Genomic DNA, 22,631 nt, shown 5'->3' with positions numbered 1-22,631 from the left:
ATTCGTCAATGAGAGCTATCCAGATGCGCAACCGTCACACACAACTCGCATTCTGCAGAGCTTTGTAAGATAACATGACCGTGGATTGAAATTGAGTCGAAAATGCTCCGCGATGTCGTCTGCCGCTCACTTGCGGTAGAAGTTGCGCTGGAAGTTAAAGTAGAGCTGCAATACCCCGCGATCGAAGCTACTCTTAAATCCTCTCTTATGGCTGTACTGCCAGGGTCGATTGACGATCCTGAACGCAATATCCTCGTACGGTGCTCCTGCCTCAAACTTCAGGATCACAGTCTCATCTCCCCCTCCCTCTTCCTTGATGATCCTGTAGGTGGGCGCCTTGCTCTTATCGATGAGGTCAGGATAGAAGATGTTGAACTTGTACCCCTGAACCACCTTAGGCGGCGGATTGTCTGAATCGTAGTGCGTCTGGTTGTACTTGTTCCACTCGAAGCCGGTGTGAACACGATTAAAGTAGCGTGGCTTGCGCGGTCGATACTTGTCTTCCCAGTCGTACGTCTGCTCGTCTGCGGCCGAGCGACCTCCACCGCCACGCATGGTTTGACCAGGAGCGAGGCCTGCTTCATCGTCGAAAGCGGACTCGTTGACGTCGATGCCCTTTGCCGCTTCTTGTGCAAAGAGGGCTTCCGCAGCATCCTCTGCACTTGTGGCTCCGCTGGCGTTGGTGGGACGAGCACGCGGGACGAAGCTGGCGCCCAAGACCTTGCGACGTGCTGCGATGAGGTCTGCACGAAGGGTGTCCCAGGTCTGCACGGGGAGGTGGCGATCGTCGTAGTTGAGGCGAGATTCGTCGAGGGCGCGCGGCTCCATCTCCTCCGGGTCCCATGCAGAGGACGAGGCGACGGCCGTAGCTGAAGATGGCCCAGCAGCCGCGACCTCCTCTTGCATTGCCTCATCGGCTTCTTCGATGTAGTCGCGACCCTCTTCGCCAAGCTGCGCAACCAGCTCCTCTTGCTGACGCTCCGCCTCATGTCGTTGCTTGCGCCTGAGGTACTCCAATCGGTTCTCAAGCACTACCTCGTGCAAGTCCCTCAGCTTGGCTTTGGCCCTCCACACTACAATCTGGCGAAGCAATCCCTCCCAGTACTCGACATCAATCGCCTCATCGCTGCGCAGCTTTGCCCTGACTTGCCCCTGCAGCGCCTTGAGATCCTCGTAGCTCTTCTCCGCGAGCATGCGATTCATGTTTGCCTTGATCGTCGGATCCATGCGCGGACGTCCAGCATCTCCGTCCTCTCCTTGCTGCTCGGCCTCGCGCAGGTCTGCCAACTTGTCGTCACATACAATGATCATGGACCGCCAGAAATCGAGGTTGCGCTCGTCTTTGTCCAGCTCGAGGTACATTTGAATGTCTCCGTAGAGCTCCTCGGTATCCTGCAGCGTGAGACTCTCGAAGATCTCGTAGGGCTCCTCGAGGTCAATCTCCAGTCCTGCCTCGTCATCGTCTTCGTCTTCTTCGGCCGCAACACCGAGTCCGTCGAGTCGCTTGGCCTTGATGCGGTCGCCGTCTGCCCAACGCAAGTTCATGGCCAGGAGGTCGATAGGCTTTGCGCGATTTTCTCGGATGCGGATCGCAGCACGACGACGGGACTGCTCGAGGTGGAAATCGTCCTCCTTGGCCACCCACTCGCTCATCGCAGCGCTCTCCGCCAATCGAGCCATCTGCTGTTCCTCCTCCTCCCGAATCTTCTGCTCCGCCTCCCTCTGTTTGCGCGAAGCGTTCAACCTTGCAATCTCTTCTTGCGCCTCCCTCCTCCTCTCTGCATCTCTTCGCGCAGCCTCTTCGGGGGTGAGGCCCATCTTCTTTTCCTTTTCTTGCTTCTTGCCCCATTTGAACTCGCGAGAGAGGTCAGAGTCATTGAAGTCGTTGTCGCCCCCGCCTGTTGAGTACATGAGCATGTCTGCTACGTTGGCACGTTCGAGGGCCTCCGATTGGTCGTGGGCGCTGCGCTTGGCAGCTTTGCGGTCGCGTCGCTCTTGTGAGGTCTCGTCGCGATGTCTGCTCCTGTCAACGAGCGAGAAAGAATCATGGTCAGCAAGAAAAGATGTGCCCCTGCTCTACACGCGAAGTTGCGCACTCACTTTCTATCCTTCCTCCTCCTGCGCCTCTCCTCCTCCTCGTCGGAGTCGTAGCTGCGTTTGCGGTCACGGTCGCGGTGATGATGACGATGGCTGCTGCTCTTTCTATCACCCCGATCGTCATCCCTGTCTCGTCGCGATGATCGCTCTCGGCGGTCATCATCTCTATGTCTTTTCCAGCTGCTGGCGTGTCGGTCGTCGTCGTCGTAGTCGTCATGACGTCTCGAGCTCTTGGATGAGCGAGCCCGATCTGCGTCGTCATCGTAGTGTCGGCTTGATCGGTGTCTAGAGTGACGATCCTCGTCCTCATGCCTGCTCCGGCGAGGAGGGGATGCTGACCGTGGCATCCTGGTCGAGATGGGCAAATCGTGAGATGGAGAAAGATGGACGGACAGAAAGTGTGGCTGAGCCTTTGCGTGGAGTCGTCGATCCGTCCGTCCGTCAGCCGAGCCCCGGAGCGCCAGTCCGACTTTCCTTTCCTTCTTCCAACCAACTCCTCCACAATGCCAGGCGCAGCAGCTTCAATAGAGCAGGAGCTGGACAAGCTTAGCCTGTCTTCCAATCCGGACCAGCTGATCGCAGCATTCGAAGCTGATGCCGATCAGAGGAGCAGGGCCTTGGCCACTCTGAGCCTTTCGCGAGCTGCCTCGGATCAGGCGAGTCTGGCGTCCTTGTATGCGCCTTTGGCTTCACGACTGGAGGATGTGGCAGAGGCAAAAGGATACGCTGCAGCGCTCAGACTTCTCTCAACTCTATCTAGCATCTCTCCACCAGCCGTGCAAGGTATCCTGTTTGCAAATGCTGCTGTCCGCCCGCTTTGGACCAGCGCCTTCCCCAAGGTCACCAGCCCAGATCCGCTGCTTGACCTCCTTCGTGCCGACCTTCTAGCTGCGCTCGTCAGCGATGCAGCAATGAAGACCGATGTGCTCAAGGCCAAGGAGCTTGTGGCCTGGCTGCGAGCTGCAGGCCCACAACATAGCGAGACTGAGGACGAACGCGTTGCTCTAGTCGCTCACCTGGCCCTCTACAAGCTGCACCAACGACCTTCGAGCAGTCAGCTCCCTGCCGATGCAGGGGAGGAACTCCAGAGATCAAGCTCAGACGATGATACTCTGCTTCTCCTCTCAAGAAGCCAGGTACTCACCGCCAACGCTCAAGCTCTCGCCGACGAGTCGTCGCGCATCTCCCTACTCGCCGCCCTCGAAGCGCTGAGCTACCTTTCTTCCGGCCCACCATCAAGGAAGGACCTCATTGCCAACGATGCACCCTTCTTGCAAGCTCTATGCGCAATGCCTGGTAAGCTAGGCCAGCAGAAAAATAGAAGAGCAGTCTTCCCGTCCCGAGGAGGTGACGAGGGAAAGGCGAGCAGCAGCTATCAAATGGACTCTACCCTCTCAAAGGCGGACGGGCTTGCACCAGCAGACACGTCCGTGCAGTACGCCCTGTCAACAATCATCCTGAACCTCGTGGCCTATCCGCCCGCTCTGACTGGTGAGGAGAAGCAGATGCAGAAGCTGAAAGCGATGGCAAATGCGAAGCAGCAGGAGAAGGGGCAAGGCGGCCAATCAGCGCCGCAGGAGGAGGCAGAGCCCAGTGCGAAGATTGATGCGAGGGTCAACAAGGCAATGCAGGCTGGCGTAGCGGATACGCTTGTATCCCTCGTTCTTTCTGGCGGTGTGGACGCAAGCAACTCGACGGCACTCAACCCATCCACAGCTGTACGCGATACCGTCTCCAACGCTCTGCTGAACCTGACAGTCAAGCAAGACAAGCAACAACGCGGCCGGCTCGCTCAAGCGGGAGGGGCGAAGGCTCTCGTAGCGCTGAGCAGCGATGTTATTGCCAGACTGAAGCAGCAACGAGAGCGAAAGCAAGAGAACCAGAGCAAGACGGGCTCCACACCTCAGCCAGCATCAGCGTCGGCAGGAGTACCCCCGCCCCTCTCCTCGCTACAAGCTCTGGCCCGTCTGTGCGTCACCCACTCCCCGGCTCTCCTCTTTGGCGGAGGCTCCTCCGGGAGTTCAGCATCCTCAACCGCAGTAAGCGCCACACTCCCCTTCCTCACCGCCTTGTACCTCCATCTCACCTCCAACCCTTTGCAACGCTTCGAAGCCTTGCTAGCGCTCACGAACGTGGCTAGCCTCTCACCTGAGGCCGGGCGGGCGGTTGCGAGCGCGAAGCTTCGAGATGAATTGAAAGGGCAGAAGGGAGGGCTGGCAGGAGGAGAAGGACCGACAACGATTCTTGATGGCTTGGAGAGCTCCATTCTGCTGGAGGGAAACGACATGATTCGCCGTGCAGCAGTCGAGCTGCTGTGCAACTTGGTGCAGGATGAGACGGCGTTCGCGCGATGGAGCGGTGAGGAAGAGAATGAGGCCAGCTCCAAGGCCCAAAGAAAGCCGCAGCAGATTACCTCAGCAGAAGGAGGCGAAGAGAGGAGCAGCGAGGGGAGTCGGGCCCGCCACCGTCTTCACCTCCTGGTAGCCCTCTGCGCTCCTGCGGCTGCCAATGCCATGAGCGGTGAGACGTCATTACCTACTCGTATGGCCTCAGCAGGTGCAGTAGCTACTCTGTGCTCCAGCGCTATAGCTTGCGAGCATCTCCTCTCTTTGCGCGCTCGGACGCTCAATATCGTAGCGCGCCTCATACGACCGGGGGTCGCCGTCAAAGCTGGAGCTGGAGGGCAGCAGGAGGCGAAGATTGTCGAGCTGACGGAGGGCGATCACGAAGTCTTGCCTGACTCCAATGGGGGTGAAAGCGACGACGATGTAGTAGACGAGGAAGAGGAATCCGGCCTAGAGCAACAAGACGCCGTCTCTTGGGCACAAGGCGCCTCGCATGCCCGTGCAAGCCTGGCCTTGCGGGGCGTCACTATTGCGAGCTGTCTTGTGCAGTACGTCGCTTGGAGGCGCGAGCAGAAGAAGGGCGATGTGGGGGTATTCAAAGCGGAGCTCGAGGGCTGTGGAATGCTGGAAGCGTTGAAGGGCGCAGCATTAGAGGGGGCGAGGGAAATGCAGCAAGGCGCTGCGGGGCAGGGTGTCAAGGAGGGAGCGGCTGAACAGGAGGCACGCGCGATGCGTGGGGAGGTCACACGACTCTGTATCGAGGCATTGAAAGAGATGAGCAAGTGGTAGAGCAGAGCATATCATATTTGTAGCATTAGGCAATCGATCGAGAAAAGTCAGGGTGAACGTTGTTGATGCTCGCGTGGCGCCCGGCACGGGCGTTGGCCTGAGCGGCGGAGAGTGGAGTCGCGGCCGGCCAGCGGCGCACAGCATCGCATCCGTTCCTTCGCTTCTTACCATCAACCCTAATTGCCAAGAGTAGACTGCCCAGTCCTCAAGGCCATCTTGCCCTCATAGCGCATCACATCATATCACGCCACTGCCTCACCCTCATCTCGCTGCAATGGCCACGCAAGTCCATCACCTCTCCATCTCGCCTCTGACGGCTCACGCCTTCAACGCGGATCGCTCCAAAGTGGCCGTCTCCCCGAACAGCAACGAAGTCCACATCTACGCCTCCTCTGCCAACGGCTGGACACTTGAGCACGTCCTCAACGAGCACGACAAGCTCGTCACTGGCATCGACTGGGCTCCTCAGTCCAATCGCCTCGTCACCTGCTCGCAGGACCGAAATGCCTACGTCTGGACGCTCCAGGCCGATGAGACGGGCAAGTCCATCTGGAAGCCTACCCTCGTTCTGCTCCGCCTGAACAGAGGTGCAACATTTGTGCGCTGGTCCCCCAACGAGGACAAGTTCGCTGTCGCCTCAGGCGCACGCATCATCTCCATCTGCTCCTTCGAGAGCGACAATGATTGGTGGGTGGCCAAGCACATCAAGAAGCCTCTCCGCTCTACTGTCCTCTCCGTCGACTGGCACCCGAACAATGTCCTCCTCGCAGCAGGTTGCGCCGACATGCGAGCGAGAGTCTTCTCCGCCTTCATCAAAGGCGTCGATGCCCGACCTGCCCCCTCCGTCTGGGGTGAGCGACTCCCCTTTGGCACTCTCTGTGGCGAGTTCGCATCTCCCGCAGGTGGATGGGTCCATGCAGTGGGATTCAGCCCCAGCGGTGACTCCCTCGCCTTTGCGGGGCACGATTCGAGCCTCACAATTGTCTACCCCTCTGGACCCGAAGCGCCTCCTCACGCCACACACGTACTGCGCTCCCCAACCTTGCCGCACGTCGCACTGCAGTGGGTCTCGGAGGAGAGCCTAGTAGCGGCAGGGCACGACTGCCAGCCCATCTTGTTCAGCGGTTCGGCAGAGCAAGGCTGGAAAGTGGACAAGACCCTCGACTCGGCTGCGGCTGCCAATGGTGGTGGTGGTGGTGGGAGCGGGATTGCGGGCAAGGCACCTCCCCCGCCTCCGCCCGTTGGGGCCAAGCCTGCTGGGCTGGCAGGTGGACCAGGCAGATTGAGCGGCGAAGCTTTCAATCGATTCAAGGCGGCAGATGTGCGTGGTCAGTCGGCCTCCGCTGGTCTCCCCTCCAACAGCGATGGAGCCTCCACTCCCTCTGGCGGGTCGGGTTCGTCCGTTCTCAACCATCTCGGTGGGATTGCAGGTGCCTCTGTTGGGGCAGATGGAGAACTGCACACCACCCACCAGAATACCATTACCTCCGTCAGGGCTTACAGCGGGGGAGCAGCGAGCGGTGGACCGGTTACAGCGGTGAGCACTTCGGGCGTCGATGGGCGACTGTGCGTGTTCGATGTGGGGAAGGGGGCCGCGCTAGGGAGCGTAGTCAAGGGAGTGGAGAGTATGAGGGTCTAAGCTGGGGAAGAGCTTGTGAGTGGGAAGGCGTAGGGGAGTGTTCAATGGAATACGATAAGCTTCACGAGATGACGACTTCGCAGTGTGACACTGGGAGAAGCGCGCCTACGATCCAGCACCTAGCAGGCACGGCTTTGCGCTGCCCACCTGACGCACAGCCAGACCACGGGAAAAAAGCGGCGATCACGATGATGTCAAGGGCAGGGAATATGGATGTATTTGGAGCTAGAGAGTACGAAAACAAGTCTAGACAAAAGCGAGTCCGTGAACGCGTAGAGAGAGAAGCAGAGTACAGGCGCGTACGAGATCAGAGACCCAAGACGAGATAGATGAGAACAAGCCAAGTCCGAGCAACGAGAAGACGAAGGGATCAGTGGCGAGGCTGGGTCGGCTCGAGCACAAAGATGCCCTCCTCATCCCTACGCGAGAGCAGGAGGCTCTGCCTTTCCCCATCCTCAGGTGCGCGCGAGTCCGCATCGCTGCGATCCAGGTGTTGAGCAGCGTGCTGATCGAGTTCCTTCTTGCCCTTGCCAATTTGATCAGCACGATCGACAGGCGAGCTGTTCACCAGCGTGTCATCCCCGCTGGGCCCGTGCGAATGAACGTCGATGTCAATCCCGTTTGAAAAGACCTTGGCATGCTCGACGACCGTAGCTTGGTGGCGACGCTGCATCCTCCTGCGGGCGTGGTAAGCGCGCTTCGCCCCCAGCCAGGTGACGATGCTCATCAGCACGGCGAAGATGACCACCATGAGGCCGAGGGACTCGAGGCAAGAGAGGTTCGTACCGAGGGTGGCGTTGTAATTGCTCGCTGCCGCTGCTGAAGCCGTTGCCGAGAGTGAGGCAGAGGTAGAGATAGTGGCATCTTCGACGAGGTGCGTGTGGTCTTGACGACGTACGAGAGGAGGTGCGCGGTACGCTTGATGCAGGCGCTCAATGTCAGGAGACATGGCTGCCTTGCTGTCGCGGGCGTGGTGGTGATGACGATCCTCTCCATCACGGTCATCGTCGGCGTCCTCATCGTCGTCCTTATCGTCGTCCTTCTCCTCGCCTGATGGCGGACACTTTGACTTGGCCTCTGCCTCCTCACGGTGATGTTCACCGAAGAGGCGCTTGCCGTGATGGCTCTGAGCAGCCGCACCATGCGAGCACCTGATCTTAGCCTCAGCCTCAGCCTTCTGTTTGCGGTGGATGCCGTAGAGACGCTTCTTGCCTGCTGAGGAGGGTGACGAGGGTGAAATCTCACGGCGAGCGAGGCTACCGTTCGAGGGCCTTTCGGGCGAGGTTGGAGCAGCCGGGGCAGCCGGGGCGGCGGATGCGTTAGGCAGGGCGGGAGCCTGAGGAGCGGTAGGAACGGTCGGCGCGGCGGGAGCTTGCTGCCTCTTGTCGAGAACCTCGCGGCGAGTCTGCTGCTGTTGACTAGGGATAGCAGGCACGGCAGGTACGGCGGGCTTCGAGTAGGGAGGGACAGGTGGTACTGCTGGCGCAGTGGGCGCCTCGATACTCTCATCGCGCGCATTGTTGGTCTTGACTGACTCAGGCGACGACTCGTGGATGTCCTCAGCGGGAATGGCTGCCACTCGCTTGGCGTCAGGATGCTGCCCTTGTCCTGCATGCTGCTGGTTGCGTCCACGCTGGTTGCCACCATCCTGAGTCTGCTGAGCTGGTGACGCCCCCGGTGACGAGACAGGCGATGAGCCAGGGATGGGCGGGATGCTTGGAATGGGCGGCATAGACGGGATGGGCGGGATGGGCGGAATCTGGATCGTCTGTTGACGCTTGACTTTGGTGAGGAAGGCGTGAGGCAATCGCTTGCGCAGATTCTCGATGTCACGGTCACGATGATGATGGTGGTGGTGGCCTTCCTCTTCCTCATCTTGGCGATCGTCTCGGTCCTCATCCTCGTCATCATCGAATGTGCCGAGCGGGCTCTTATCCTTGCTGTCCTTACCTTTGTGCTGCTGCTTATGGAGCTTTTGCTCGAGGTCGTCGAGCTGATGTTGAATCTTCTCAAGACTCTTGATGAAGTCGGCTTGGGTTTGGCTCCCTGAGTCGGCGCGCGGCTTGATGTCGTGGCCAAGATGGCGAATCTCGTCATTGACGTCGTCCAGGAGGTCAGAGAGGTCGCGAGAACGCTCCTGGTAGTCGCTTGAGGCGAACGACTCGTCATCTGAGCGATGGTCTCTGTGATGGTCGTCATCAGGGTGAGGAGGATGGGGCTGCTTGTGAGCGTCTGCATCCAACTCTGAATGAGCTTCAGGATGACGAAGGTCCGCGTGAGGCTCCTCCTTGGGCGACTCAGAAGGGGAGTCCGTGTTGACGGCAGACTGGTCTTTGTCGGACGAGGGGTGGTGTTCATCCGGGTGCTCCTCAGGATGCCCCTCGGATTGGTCCTCAGCGGGATGCTCAGCCCTAGAGTGAGGTTGAGGTTGACGCAGGTCCTCGTGGGGCAGCTCCTTGGGCGACGTTGCAGGGTAGTCCAAGCTCATTGGCGGCCTTCGCTGACCAGGGTGGTCAAGCTGTAGGTCGGCCGGGGGTGCGTTGCGACGGTGAAGATGCTGACCATGGTGAGAATCAGATCGGAGCGAAGCCTTGGCCTTAGCCATTGAGGCGTCGACGAAGTGGTGTTGCTGCTCATGGTGCTGACCCGTGGAGCGGCGCTGGTTGTGCAGCCAGTTGAGAATCGTGTCCTTGATGGATTGTAGGCTCGGTGCTTGCCCCGTGACGTCGTCACCCGCCTCGTTGTAGATGGGACCGACAGGCACGTTCGAGGGGATGTCGAGGTCATCGAGACCGAAGGGACGCGAGCGCTCAGGCGCAGGGGGAGTCTGCGACTGGTCCTGGCCTTGAGCTTGACCGGGTTCCTGCTCCATAGCGACGGCTTGATAATGGTCCTCCTTGACGACGGCAACATGGCTCTTACCGGTTGCGTGGCTGGGTGCGGCATTGTGGCCTGCCATGCTGGCCTTGGTCTCGTCGGCTGAAGGCTTCACCTTGTTGCCCTTTGCGCGACAGCGAACCTGCTGGTGCTGAGCCGTGGGAGGAGCCGTCTCGCCCTGCTGGCTCTGTTGATTCTGCTGAGCTTGAGCCTCCTGGTCTGCCTGGATCTGCTGAGAGATGGGGTCACTGCCCGGCTTGTCGTAAATAGGGCCCTTGATGATCCACGACGGCCAATTGTCGCCGACAGACTGGCGCGAAGCGACGACGTGCTTGGGACTGGTAGGAGCCATAGTGAGTGAGGGAGTGGGTGCTGAGAGTAGTGAGGAAGGAGTACGAGCAACGGTGGAGCCGTGCGATGTGCGGGAGAGGTGAGGTGAGGTGCGTAGCGTGCGTGTAGAGTAGACGAGGGGCGGAAATGCTTCCTTTGCGTACGTCAAGCAGCAAAGCAGAGGCAGCGGATGCGATGGTAGTCTACGATAGTACGAAGATGCGATGCGATGAGAAGGTGGTGAGGAGGGAAGGAGCGAGCGAGTGGGGGGAGGCCGTGTTGACGTCGCCTTTAACGCTCGCTGAGTAGATGATCGCTGAGCTCAGCAGCCGAGCAAGTGAGCAAGACAGCCAACGCTGGCTGTTGTTCGCGAGAGAGGCAGCAGCTAGCAGGCTTGCTACGCTCAACGCTCGCGAGCTTGAGCGGTTTGTGTCGCGGTGTGTCGCGGTTGTTTCAAACCTCAGGAAGCCATAGGGCGCTGCTAGCCAGATACGTCATCATCCAGGCGCGAGCAGCCTCAGCCCCACGGGTATGGTCCATTTCGATGCCAGATTCTCGTGCGTGGCTGCCATTCTTGTCTTGCGCTGCGAAGCGTTGAGCGGTGTGCGTTGAGCGAAGTCATCAAGCAAGCAAGCAACGCGAGCGCTTGCCGGCGTCAGCCAGTCTCTGCCTCCCGCCTTGGTGCGCCGCCTTGGTGCGCCTCTCTGTCCGCCGCCCGACTCGCTCGCCTCGTCTCGAGATGATTGGCGGCTGCAGCCACCGATTGCTTGCCCCTTCCGCTCCTCGACCACTCGACATCTTCTCGCTCACACCACCTCCCAATTTCCACTTCGCAAAGAGACATCTTGTCTCACCACAGCGCAGCGCAATGAAGCTCACCCCCGAGCTCATCGCCTCAACACCCACCTACCTCAATCCTCTGGGCGATCGCGAACTATCTCTACGAGGCAGGAAGATCCCTACGATCGAGAATCTGGGCGTGACCCGCGACCAAATCGATACCCTCGACTTGACGGACAACGATGTCCTCACGCTAGCCAACTTTCCGCATCTCGACCGACTTGCTCACCTCCTCCTCAGCAACAACCTCATCTCCCGCATAGATGCTAGGCTAGCATGGAGCTTGCCGCGCCTGACGAGCTTGGTGTTGACCAACAACCAGATTGCGTCATTTGCGCAGCTCAAGGGGTTGGGCAAGTTCCCTATGCTGCAGTATCTGACTTTAATCGGCAACCCGGTGGCGAGGGAGAAGTACTATAGAGAGTGGATCGTGAGCAGGTGCAAGACGGTCAGGGTGTTGGATTACAGAAGAGTCAAGGATAAGGTGCGTGCCCGCGGCGAGGATGCCAATGAGGGCTCGTAGACTGACATGGCCATTTCATGTCTTCACTCTGCAGGAACGCGAGCTGGCAAAGTCACTCATGGAGACATCAGACGGCAGACCATCAGCTCTCTGCGTACAATTGTCGGCGCCAAAGGGAGCAGAGGGGGAGCCGATATCCATGGGCGTGGATACGAGCGCGAGAGGAGGACCGGCAAAAGGGGCCGCGGGCAGGTTGATGACGGCGGCAGAGAGAAAGAAGCTCGAGGCAGCGATTGACAAGAGCGAGAGTCTGGAAGGTGAGTAGCATCGAGCGAGTCTGGTAGGGACTGGGAGGAGCAACTGCTGACCACGGCACTCTTGACCGCACGCACGCATGACAGAGATCCGACGACTCGAAGAGCGATTGAGATTAGGATACGCCATCGAGGACTCGTCATCAAAAGCATCGTCAGCAACCAGCAAGAAGAGGAAGAAGGCAAAGGATGACGATGGCGAGGCAGAGGCGGAGGAGGATGAGTAGAGTGACGAGGCAGCGAGGCCGAGTCTGGGGCTCGCATCCGCAACGGAATGAGTGTGAGACCGCTCAGCATTGGCAGATCCGCATCTGCACCCTGTACCATCTAGCACACAATCGATCACATTCATGACCATGACCAGCTGAGAGCAACCGTGACGCCGTTCCTGGTGGACCATGAGTTCCGTCGATCGATCGGTGGGCGTTGGTCCGCACGGAGCGTTCCGCAACCTCGAGCCAGGCAGCGACACCTCAGCTTGACGGCGTCTTCCAGCCAGTGGGCTCTATTTCAAGAGCGACGACGATGAGCAGGTCAAGAAAACGGTGAGTAGACGGTCGCACGGCTCTCGAGGCCTTCGGTCGTGGCGCAGGCACGGAGAAGCGTGGCCGAAGCTGCGAGCGAGAAGTCGCGGACTGGGAGAAATTTGGGCTTTGGACTGTCGCGCCGGTACTGGTCCTTCTTCCCTTCCAACTGCTCCTCATCTTCAAACCTCAAATCCTCCACGCCCCTCTCAACCCTCGCCAAAGAAGCTCATCCCCACGTTGAAAGCTCACGCAACAATCCCTTCTGCCCCACCTCTTCTCCTCCCTTCGTCGCCAGCCGCAAAATGGACCCTCCCCTCGATCCCCCTCTCCGAATGACCTTCCTCCATCCTGGCCGGACTCTCACCCTCTCCGAGGCTCAGGGGAACATCACCGCCTTCCTCGCACAGCGATCAGAGCGACTCGCTCAGCAGGCTGATGGGGCTACCGCTGGTACAGGGGCTGGTGCGGAGGGCGACGCTGTTGGGGCGCCTGTTGCAAGGTTGGCTAATGCTTTGAGGGAGGAGATGCAGAGAAGCGGTGAGGGCGAGATGAAGATCGAGGGGGCCAGTCAACAATAAGTCGGATCGAAGGGCTGGACGCCACTTCAGGCGCCGCCTCTTTTGGCCAATGCCGCCCAGCGGCTCGCGATAGACTCACGAGCTGGCAAGATCCTAAACAAGATACCCATAGAACCTCAGCTTCGTAAAGCGATGGTAGGAAGCATGTTCTGCATATGTTCGGGCACAAAGTACACTCGACAACATCAATCCGTCTTACCTACGTCCAGCAACTCATCCAAGCAACCGCTCTTCCGACGTGGCGCACGCGGGCGTTCACCCTACGCAAGGACGCCTGAACGCTTGTTCAGCCAGCTTGATGATGAGGGACCAAAGCTGCGATCTCGTCGCCCATCGTGATTGGCGATCAAGGGCCCTCACCAAGCAGGAGATTGCTGGCAGCCGATGGCCAGGCCGTAGGCAAGAGCGCTGCCTCTCGCCGGGTACTCCCTGAAGCGCGTTACCATGCTGTGAAACTCGAGCAGCAGACTCGTGGTGTAGAACGCAATGTGCCCAGCTCCGTTCTGAATGAGAAACCATATCACTCAAAATCTCTTTTGACTGGATGCTGGGGTCGCTGAGAAATGAAAGCACTCACCCTCAGGCTCCACTCGGACTGAGCCGTCCAAGTCCGTCCGCCTGTTCCGTCGTGGCCTCACTACCCGGCTCCAACGCATCTTCCCTCTTCTCCTCTCTTTCCCATATCATCACTGCACACGATGTCCCTCTCACGCTCTTCCTCAGCTTTCAGGATAGCGTCAAACTCTGCTCCTGAAACAGGCATCATTGGTGTGAGGATGCCTCCCCGCTCGCATCGTCCCAGTCTCGCCACCACCTCACGACGTCAGGTTGCTGCACGATCGTACTCGAGAGCGGGTGAGAGCTCTTCAAGACGAGCAATTCTCGGTCTGCAAGTGCCATCAAGAAGTCAAGATGGCGTTCATGGCAGGACCTTCGTCTCCGGCATCACCACGTCGCCCGGCCAATCGCAGCGTGCGCATCTTGCACCTCCACGTCTAGCCCTCACCGCAGCGCAACCACGCCACTTCTCCTCAACCTCATCAATCCACGCAGCAGCCCAACCCCACACCAACACTCCAACCCTTCTCACCTCCCCCTCTGAGCCCGAAGATCCCGACATCTTCTCCTCCGGGCCAGATCCAAGCGTCCTCTTGACAGATCGCGCCGTTGCTCAGCTACACAAGATCGCTGTAAAGGAGAAGGATGAGGAGAAGAGGGCCAAACTATGCTTCAGGATTGGAGTGGAGCCGGGAGGATGTCATGGCTATCAGTACAAGATGGAGTTGAGCAGACGAGGCCAAGAGGGGAAGAAGGAGGAGGAGGGGGATGATTTGTGAGTATGGGCCGCCCTTTAACAGGCGAGCATGATAGCCTCGAGAAGTTCCCTCGATTGACCAAATGGGCATCCCTCGTACCTCGCACAGCCTGTTTCAACCAACTCTCCCCACTTCGGCGCCTAACGCAGAAGTCACCCCAATTCCGGTAGCCATCGACTCCATCTCCCTCAATCTGCTCAAGGGCAGCACAATCGACTACGTGACGGAGCTCATCGGCAGCCAATTCGCGATCAAAGATAATCCGCAGGCCAAGGGAGCAGGGTGTGGCTGTGGTGTCAGTTGGGAGCCCGTTGCGTGAGGGACATGAACGCAGGAGGGTGAGGCAGACAGGAGGTCGGTACGAGAGGTGAGGAGCCAGGGGCGAGGAGCGAGGAGCGAGGTGAATGTGCGATTGCATTCCCGTCGTAATGATATCAAGTAGCAGAGCAGCAAAGATACGAGTCCAACAATGAAGGAAGAGCGACGAAAGCTAGGCATACAAGTAGAAGTCGAAAGAAAAACCAAGCCAGATTGCCACCAAGAAGAGGGGAGGCGGTCGGCGAGAGGGTGGCGAAGTAGACGCCGAGAAGCTGCGAACGAGAGTCGAAATGTTGCAAGTCCACCGTGAGAGAAGATCAAGTTAGGGAAGTCCAAGCCAAGGTCGAGACCGAATGAGCGTCATGTCGTGTCATGACGCCCATGGCCATGCAGCATCCTTCTCGTGCATCCCTTTCCCTCTCGGCCGTATCAAGGCCCACGCACATCAAACGTCCATATCAAAGTCCACCATCTCACATGACCAGCCCGGCGCCGATGACAGCGGCAATACCTGCCGCCACGACAGGCCCGACTGCTGCGGCGCTCCACTGTCCCCTCGCCCCATTCGGGGTGACGGCGCTCGCCGTCGCGGTGGAGCTGCTGGTCAGGCTAGGCAGGGTAGTCCTTGCCGTGTCCTGGCCATTGGCAATAGTCGTCGTATCCGTGTTCGTGTTGTAGTTACCGTCCGCCACATTCGTCGCAGCGTAGGAGGGGCCAGGAGGCTGGTAGGTTGTGGTCTGGGCTACTTGGCCTGCCTGGTCGAAATTGAAGGAGGAGGAACGGGAGAGGGAGGAGACGCCAAAGGGGCCTGCTCCGCCTGCGATTGAGGGTTGAGAGGGGGGTTGGGGTAGGAAACCGGCCCCTTCTGTCGGGGTGGGGAGTTGTGCTGCAAGATGGAAAGGGGATGCGGATGGTTAGAGAGGGATGACGGGACTGAGTTATCATGCGGCTGAGGTGCTCACCTTGTGCGAGGGAGGCCAAGACGAGGATCGCGGCTGCGATGAGTGATGTTGATGTCCTCATTTTGCTCAAATTAGGTGTTGTGGCGTGGATGAGGGAGTCTCGAGGCTAGTTGGATGAAAGGCTCGACGGGACGAAGGCGGTGGCGTAGAAGCTAGATGGTATCCTAAAGAGCCCGCAGAAATAAGTGCGACGGTGGTGCAGAAGAGACAACGCTCAGAATATCAGCTTGGTTGCGATGGGGAAGCTTGGGCACGGTCAAGGAAGAGAAGTCGAGTGAGTGGATAGTATCGAGAAGTGAGGATCAAGAGGAAAGAGAGGAGTTGAAAGCAGCAGACGATCGACGCTCAGTGGGACAGGGCAGGGCAGAGGAGAAGCGGGGTAGGGCACACAAGCAGCGGCGGCAGAGAGTCGCAGTCAGTTGGGAAGCGGGGTTTGGCAGGCACTCAAGCGCGATGCGGCGCGGCAGCACCCAGAGGCGAGGAGAGCAACCAAGCAGAGCGGAGGCCGAGGCCATCCATCGACAACTCGTCGTCGGGCGGAGGATGGGTCGATGGCGGTGAGCTCGTTACCAGGGGAGCTCTTGCTTTTAGCGGGTCGCTGCACCGAGCTTTCAATGCCTAAGACGACAGCTGATAGCAGAAAGCTCGCCTTGACAAGAAGAATTCGCGACAACGAGCTCTGTCAGCGGGTCTCAGCAGTCCAGCATGCCTAGAGCGTCAATTCCAGCCACGCATCAGCCTCGAGTGCGTCAACGTTGCTTGTAACCATGTTCTGACATAGGCGTCTACTCCAAGCACTCTTCTTGCGGCTCTGACTTGCTCATCAGCCCCCTCAGCCCGCCGACGTCACGGCTCTGAAACGACGGGCCTGTGTGGCTAGCCACGCGCGGGCGGACTGGCGCGGCAGATTTGGGCGCTCCTCGGTCGGGCGTCGACAGGACAGAGATGGATTCGCACGTCGACGGGTGACTCCTTCTCGATTTCAATTCAGTACCGCCCCCATCTCGTCACTCCACATCCTCGCTCCACGCCATGCCTGGCGTCAACAGCATCAAACTTCTCACGGGCAACTCCCACCCGGAGCTGGCCCAGCTCGTCGCCCAAAGACTAGGCATCGAGCTCACCCCCTGCATCGTCAAGAAGTTCGCAGACCAATCCATCGACGTCCGCATCGGCTCCTCTGTGCGAGACGAAGACGTTTTTGTCCTTCAGACGGGCTACTCGTCTCACGTAGAGCCCAATGACGCCCTACTTGAGCTCTGCATTATCCTTTCTGCCTGCAAGACTGCCAGCGCCCGCCGCATCACGGCTGTAATTCCAGCCTTCCCCTACTCGCGACATGACAAGAAGGACAAGTCTCGCGCGCCCATCACAGCCAAGCTAGTAGCGAACATGATCACCGTAGCAGGGGCAGACCATGTCATCACCATGGATCTACACGCCTCGCAAATCCAGGGATTCTTTGACATCCCTGTGGACAATCTCTCCTCTGAGCCCTCCGTCGCACGCTGGATCAGGACAAAGGTAGAGGACTGGAGGAACTGCATCATTGTCTCGCCGGACGCTGGTGGTGCCAAGAGAGCCACAGCTCTGGCAGACCTGTTGGGCGTGGACTTTGCGCTCATCAATCGCAACAGGAAACGAGCACAAAACAGAAGGATCAGGGAGGCGAAAGCGGAGGAGGCTCGACAAGCGGGCATGCCCTTCACCTCTGCTACCGCGATGAGCAGTGCAGACGACTTGACCAAGAGCGGGCTCATGACCCCAGCGGCGGGCGGTGAGCATGCCCATAACGGCCATGCCGCACAGCACTTGCCGGATCAGCTGCACACCCGACTCAGCCTCGACCCACACGCCTCCTCGTCAACAGCACCATCAGGCTCAGCGCCGACGCAGCGACGCCAACCCTTCTACTCGCTCATTGGCAACGGGGTGCAAGCAAACGAGTCTGGCGACTTCTTCATCACCGATGAGGATGGACGACAGGTGTACAGCGGGGGTCATGGCAACCATCCGCGTGTGAGCGGTGAGGCGAGCGGAGACTCACTCTTGGGCGGCAGTGGTGTGGGTGGACCGGCGAGTGGAGCTGCGGGTGGAGCACAGGCGGATGATGGCACTGAGCTGAGCGGGAGCGCAGCGGCTATGGCTGTTGCGGATAAGATGTGAGTGCGGGAGTGTGCCGAGCGAGATGGATTTTGGGTGACTGACCTAGCAACGCCATCACCCCTCTCACTTTGCAGGGAAATTCTGGTAGGCGACGTTCAAGGTCGTACCGCCATCCTCGTAGACGACATGGCAGACACGGGTCGTACACTGGCCCTGGCCGCCAAGACTCTACGTGACGCCGGCGCCTCACGAGTGTACGCCCACATCTCTCACGGTATCCTTTCTGGGCGTGCGGTGGACCTTATACGCAAGCTGGAGATGGAGCGTCTCGTTGTCACCAACACGATCCCGAACGGGGAGAAGGTTGAGGAGACTGGCGGTAGACTGGAGGTCATGGATGTGAGCCCGGTCATTGCCGAGAGTATCAGGAGGGCGCACCATGGTGAGAGTATCGCTGTGCTGTTTACGGACAATTTGATGGGCTTCTAAGTGGGGAGAGAGAGAGAGGCGCAGCGAGGCCGCGAAGTGCGAAAGGGGAAGGAGTCGGGTCACGATCATTTCAATCGAGTCGGAGAGGAGCATTCGAGGACATAGAGTATCATGTGCGCACGCCGCCTCGGTTCATCTCAAATACGTAGCATCTATTGGTCATCGTCGTCGTCACTGGATACTTCGCGCACGCCTACTCGCCCTGCTTAGGCAGCTTCTTTCCCCCCTTCATGCTGGTAGGCAACGCCTCGACCGTTTCCGTGGGGAGCATTCTCGCCATGCCCATCCTCCCCTTCTGCTGCAGCAACATATCCATGCAGACCAGCGCAGCCATCGCCTCTACGATGGGAATCGCCCTCGGCGTGACACACGGGTCGTGTCGCCCCCTCGTCTCGAGCGTACCCGCAGTGCCCCCGTACGTAGCGGTAGCCTGTGCCTGGCTGATCGTTGCCGGGCTCTTGAAGCCCAAGCGGAAGTAGACGTCCTCGCCGTTGGTGATGCCACCTTGTACTCCTCCACTCCAGTTCGTCTTCGTTCCCAGCCTACCGTCAGGCTTGATCTCGAACGCATCATTGTGCTTGCTACCGGGCACCTCCGTACCACGGAACCCGCTGCCAATCTCAAAGGCCTTTGTTGCCGGGATGGAAAGCATAGCGTGTGCCAATTTAGCCTCGAACTTGTCGAAGCAAGGCTCCCCGAGACCCGAGGGAAGGTTGCGGATGACGCAGGTGACCGTCCCGCCAATGGAATCGTGCTTCGACTTTGCGAGCAAGATGCGTTGTCTCATTCGCTCCATCGCTTCAGGGTGAGGGCAGCGCATCTCGTTCTTGTCTACTTGTGCGCGGGTGACGGTGCTAAGGAGCTGACGGAACTCGGCGGAGAGGGGCTCTTCGGCTTCGTCCTCGTTCATTGACGAGGTGTCGATCTGGTTGTCGACCGCAGACGAGGGGACAGCGCTGGTCGATGTGCTGGCTTCTGCCTCTTTAACTGCCCCATTTGCATCTGAGGAACCTGCGAGCTTCTCGCCGGGGAAGCGCGGGATGTGCACCTTGCCTACCGAGCTGACGAAGGCAACAATCTCAACGCCGTACGTCTCCTTGAGGTACTTCTCCGCCAGCGCTCCAGCCGCTACACGCCCGATGGTCTCACGGGCGGAGGAGCGACCACCTCCAGAAGAGGCCTTGATGCCGTACTTTTCAAGGTAGGTAAAGTCGGCGTGCGAGGGGCGCGGGTACTCATCGAGTGTCACATCGGTGTAGTCTTTCGGGCGTTGGTCCTGGTTGCGCACCAACATCGCGATTGGCGTACCGAGGGTGACGCCATTCTCTACGCCTGATTGAATCTCTACCCGATCCTTCTCGTCGCGAGGGGTGGTGAGGTCTGACTGGCCTGGCCTGCGTCGTGTGAGCTGAACCTGAATGTCCTCTGGCTTGAGGGCCATTCCTGGAGGCACACCATCGACTATGCAGCCTACAGAGGAGCAGTGTGACTCGCCATAGGTAGTGACGCGGAAGGAAGAGCCAAAGGATGACATGGTGAGGGGCGTGAGAGCGTGGTGTTTGTAGGGAGGGAGGATGCTAGGATCTCTAGAATGGAGGCCCTTGATTGAGAGTCACAAGCTGCTCACTCCCGCCCGCCCTGACCAAGCTGACCGACTGACTGCTTCTTCCGACGAGGAAAAAGGCCTCGGCAGCATCGACATCGACTGTCGAGTGCAATGGCCACGCGAGAAGCGGGAGGAGGAGGACCTCGAGTAATTTTCCAAGATGGAAGCTGCGAAGGCGCCGTCAAGCAAGCAGTCAACGCCTCGCTCTCACGACCTCCTTCTCGACATCACCCTCTTCTCTTCTTCACACCGCCGATTGCAATGGCAAAGAAGACACAGTCCAGAGCGCAGGCTAAAGCAGCTTCCAAGTCGAGGCCTCAGGCCACCTCTCAGCCTGGGTCGTCAACACCTGCCATCCCACCCAAGACGGCCTTCTCGCCTCGATCTAATCATCTGGCCATCCTCTCCAACACGCTGGATCGACAGAGGCTGTCCGTCTACGAAACGTCACCTTCATCGTCTGCATCGAGGCTACTGGTCCACTATGTCATCCCCAATGCAGCAAACGCACCATGCAGTGCCATTGCATGGACCTCATTGCCGCCAGCAGACGCTCGCAGCACGCCTCAATCAAAGAAGCACAAGAAGTCGAGGAAATCTACCGATGCTACCGACGCCGAAGCATCTTCCTCTTCATCTTTGCCCTTCAGGCCCATCATAGCTCTCGGCTTCCAGTCAGGACAGATCCGCCTCTTCGATGTTGCGCAAGCAAAGGTCATCCGAGTCCTCGCAGATTCGGTCAGCGGGGCCACGAGCGCGGTTGGCAACGCCATCACCTCTCTTTCTTGGCCCAACACCTCAACGACACTGTATGCTATTGCGACAGACGGTATACTCAGGCAATGGGACCTCGCAGCCATCTCTGCCAGCCCGTCGGCGGACGTAGATGCCCCCGTAGCGCCGGCGAAGCGCGTGGCCCCTTCCTCCTCATCGTCATCTACCGCGAACACTCTCGTGTCCATCTCCCCTTCATCATCCAACACCCTCGTTGCTCATCACTCAATCTCTCAGCTTTCTTCGGGCGACGATGGCAAGGCGACAGCAACCTACTCATCACATGCCACCCCGCTCACCCACCTCCATTGGCTCAATGACTCGCATTTTGTCTCGGCAGCAAGCGAGGACCCTGTGCTGTACGTGTGGAAAGTGGGGACAAAGGCTGCTTTGGCAACTATTGAGCTCGAACAGGGTCAGGACGTACTACGCCTTGCCTCATCTACCTCGGCGGAGGACAACGTGACCGCACTGGCCGTCGTAGCCTCGCAGGGATTCGTGGGGTTGTACGACGTGACTAAGATCCTCTCTAGTAGCGCAGCGGGAAGCAGCAAAGCTCCGTCCAGCACGCAGCTCCTCCAGCCCGCCGCAAGCACCACAGCATCATACAGCGTCGATTGCTGCTTCTCCTCCGACCGCTTGCAACTCGCTCGCCTGATCAAGGGCCTCAAGCTTGAGGTCCCCTCCCTTTCCATCCGGGACGTGGCCACCAACGCCCTAGTCAAGTCCCTCGCGCCCCTCTCTTCCAAAGCTGGCGGCGCGAGTGGCAACGTCCTTGCTTCAGGCCATGACGAGGAAGCTCTTGCGCAGGGCAATGCCGGTCTGCAGCGCTATGCAAACCCGACTACAGCAAAGGGCAAACAAAGCGGGGCTACTACTGCCGCGGGTGGCTTCGTTGGTGAAGACGGCAAGGTCGTTGATGCTTCTGCGGACGGACCGGTGGGTGATGAAGGCGCGCTCGACCAGGAAGCTGGTGGACTGGAGGATGAACAGACCCTTGAGGACAGGCTGCGTGGTATGCGCATGATGAAGAAGGGCGGGCGAAGCGCAGCCAAGCTCAACGGAACTGCAGGCGACGATGACGCAGAAGCGTCTTCGTCCGACTCGGAGGACGATGACGACGAAGACTCTCCCCGCAATGGCGCGGGCTCAGCGCCTACCACCTCCCTCTCCCTCTCCACCTCCCTCTCTCAAGCCCTCCACTCCTCGGACAGCGCCCTTATCTCCTCGCTGCTGCGCTCTGCCAACCCGCAGCTCATCAAGTCAACAGTCATCCGTCTCTCCGGGCCGAACGCGGTCAAGCTTCTCGAAGCCTGCGTCGAACGACTCCACAGTCGTGGTGGGGCGCACGGATCCTCTGCCGCATCGAGAGGGACGGTGGGGAGCAATCGCGCCCGCGGGTTGGTGGAGTGGGTCAAGTGGACTCTGCGCTTGCATGCGGGCTATCTGATGAGCCTTCCGGGACTGACGAGCAGGCTGGCTGCACTGCATGGGAGCTTGACACATCGTCTTGCCTCTCATCAGAGGCTCGTCGCTCTTCAGGGTAGGCTGGAGCTGGTGCTGGCGCAGGTTGAGATGAGAGGTCAGTATGACGCGCAAGGGAGGGGTCTGCAGGGCGTCTCGACTAAGAAGGACAAGGCTGCGACTGCACCAAAGGGCAAGGCTGGGGGCACGGTGTGGAAGGAGGATGATGATGAGGATGAAGATGAGGAGGACGGCATGTCCGTCGACGAGGATGAAGACGAAGACGACGACGAGTCAGACTCGGACGACGATGACGACGACGATGACGACGAAGATGACGAAGTAGCTGCAGCGGACGAGGAAGGCGACATCGACGAGATTGGCCTCGACTCTCACATCAACGGCGCCGGTGCTGGCGCTGAGGACGATGACGACGACTCAGAAGAGGAGGTCATCCGTCCAGCTGCGAGACGCAGGGCTGCCAAGGCTGCCGCCAGCAAAGCGGACACGAGCGCTCTCTCCGGCGCAGCTACGTCAGATGAGTCGGGTGAGGAGGATGAGGAGATGGATGACGATGACGATGAGGAAGACGATGAGGAAGATGAGGACGAGGAGGACGAGAGCGAGTTGGAGGACGATGACGAAGAGGAAGATGAGGAAGACGACGATGATGATGAGGAAGGAGGAGGGGGGCTCATCGATGACATGGCAGAAGAAAGCGATGGTGAGGAAGAGAGCGACGAGGAGAGCGATTGAGAGGTGTCACCACGCTGCATCCTCTGTACGAGCACAAGTAG

The 22,631-nt window shown here is 59.2% G+C and overlaps 10 protein-coding genes across 10 annotated transcripts; 6 read left to right on the top strand and 4 right to left on the bottom strand.

The window, feature by feature from the left end:
• Positions 1-28: 28 nt before the first annotated feature.
• On the bottom strand, positions 29-2,485 carry BDZ90DRAFT_230639 (hypothetical protein). Its single transcript, XM_025505551.1, has 2 exons — positions 2,101-2,485; positions 29-2,023 (listed from the first exon to the last, which is right to left on the bottom strand). The coding sequence occupies exons 1-2, from the start codon at positions 2,442-2,444 to the stop codon at positions 127-129; spliced, it is 2,241 nt and encodes a 746-aa protein (XP_025364404.1). The 5' UTR covers positions 2,445-2,485; the 3' UTR covers positions 29-126.
• A 101-nt stretch (positions 2,486-2,586) lies between these two features.
• Positions 2,587-5,284, top strand: BDZ90DRAFT_230638 (hypothetical protein). Its single transcript, XM_025505550.1, has one exon. It carries the CDS (start codon positions 2,601-2,603, stop codon positions 5,229-5,231), a length of 2,631 nt encoding a protein of 876 aa, XP_025364403.1. The 5' UTR covers positions 2,587-2,600; the 3' UTR covers positions 5,232-5,284.
• A 97-nt stretch (positions 5,285-5,381) lies between these two features.
• On the top strand, positions 5,382-7,055 carry BDZ90DRAFT_119477 (WD40 repeat-like protein). Its single transcript, XM_025503279.1, has one exon. It carries the CDS (start codon positions 5,506-5,508, stop codon positions 6,868-6,870), a length of 1,365 nt encoding a protein of 454 aa, XP_025364402.1. The 5' UTR covers positions 5,382-5,505; the 3' UTR covers positions 6,871-7,055.
• A 185-nt stretch (positions 7,056-7,240) lies between these two features.
• Positions 7,241-10,099, bottom strand: BDZ90DRAFT_226023 (hypothetical protein; the record flags this gene model as incomplete). Its single annotated transcript, XM_025504693.1, has 1 exon — positions 7,241-10,099. One exon carries the CDS (start codon positions 10,097-10,099, stop codon positions 7,241-7,243), a length of 2,859 nt encoding a protein of 952 aa, XP_025364401.1.
• A 755-nt stretch (positions 10,100-10,854) lies between these two features.
• On the top strand, positions 10,855-11,935 carry BDZ90DRAFT_237385 (L domain-like protein). The gene is made up of 3 exons (XM_025507317.1): positions 10,855-11,401; positions 11,475-11,697; positions 11,782-11,935. The coding sequence occupies exons 1-3, from the start codon at positions 10,946-10,948 to the stop codon at positions 11,919-11,921; spliced, it is 819 nt and encodes a 272-aa protein (XP_025364400.1). The 5' UTR covers positions 10,855-10,945; the 3' UTR covers positions 11,922-11,935.
• A 1,515-nt stretch (positions 11,936-13,450) lies between these two features.
• Positions 13,451-14,921, top strand: BDZ90DRAFT_230635 (hypothetical protein). Its single transcript, XM_025505549.1, has 2 exons — positions 13,451-14,132; positions 14,224-14,921. Exons 1-2 carry the CDS (start codon positions 13,498-13,500, stop codon positions 14,432-14,434), a joined length of 846 nt encoding a protein of 281 aa, XP_025364399.1. The 5' UTR covers positions 13,451-13,497; the 3' UTR covers positions 14,435-14,921.
• BDZ90DRAFT_258690 (hypothetical protein) lies at positions 14,907-15,456 on the bottom strand (the record flags this gene model as incomplete). The annotated part of the gene is made up of 2 exons (XM_025508093.1): positions 14,907-15,319; positions 15,396-15,456. The coding sequence occupies 2 exons, from the start codon at positions 15,454-15,456 to the stop codon at positions 14,907-14,909; spliced, it is 474 nt and encodes a 157-aa protein (XP_025364398.1).
• Positions 15,457-16,427: 971 nt separating this feature from the next.
• BDZ90DRAFT_278037 (phosphoribosyl pyrophosphokinase) lies at positions 16,428-18,048 on the top strand (the record flags this gene model as incomplete). The annotated part of the gene is made up of 2 exons (XM_025509053.1): positions 16,428-17,557; positions 17,636-18,048. 2 exons carry the CDS (start codon positions 16,428-16,430, stop codon positions 17,988-17,990), a joined length of 1,485 nt encoding a protein of 494 aa, XP_025364397.1. The 3' UTR covers positions 17,991-18,048.
• A 60-nt stretch (positions 18,049-18,108) lies between these two features.
• On the bottom strand, positions 18,109-19,588 carry BDZ90DRAFT_230632 (putative ARO2-chorismate synthase). The gene has a single exon (XM_025505548.1). It carries the CDS (start codon positions 19,522-19,524, stop codon positions 18,184-18,186), a length of 1,341 nt encoding a protein of 446 aa, XP_025364396.1. The 5' UTR covers positions 19,525-19,588; the 3' UTR covers positions 18,109-18,183.
• Positions 19,589-19,790: 202 nt separating this feature from the next.
• On the top strand, positions 19,791-22,590 carry BDZ90DRAFT_278035 (NUC189-domain-containing protein; the record flags this gene model as incomplete). The annotated part of the gene is made up of 1 exon (XM_025509052.1): positions 19,791-22,590. Exon 1 carries the CDS (start codon positions 19,858-19,860, stop codon positions 22,588-22,590), a length of 2,733 nt encoding a protein of 910 aa, XP_025364395.1. The 5' UTR covers positions 19,791-19,857.
• Positions 22,591-22,631: the final 41 nt, after the last annotated feature.

Source organism: Jaminaea rosea (genome assembly GCF_003144245.1).
Source record: "Jaminaea rosea strain MCA 5214 unplaced genomic scaffold BDZ90scaffold_2, whole genome shotgun sequence".
NCBI lineage: Eukaryota > Fungi > Basidiomycota > Exobasidiomycetes > Microstromatales > Jaminaea > Jaminaea rosea.
This window is presented reverse-complemented; position numbering and strand designations above follow the sequence as displayed.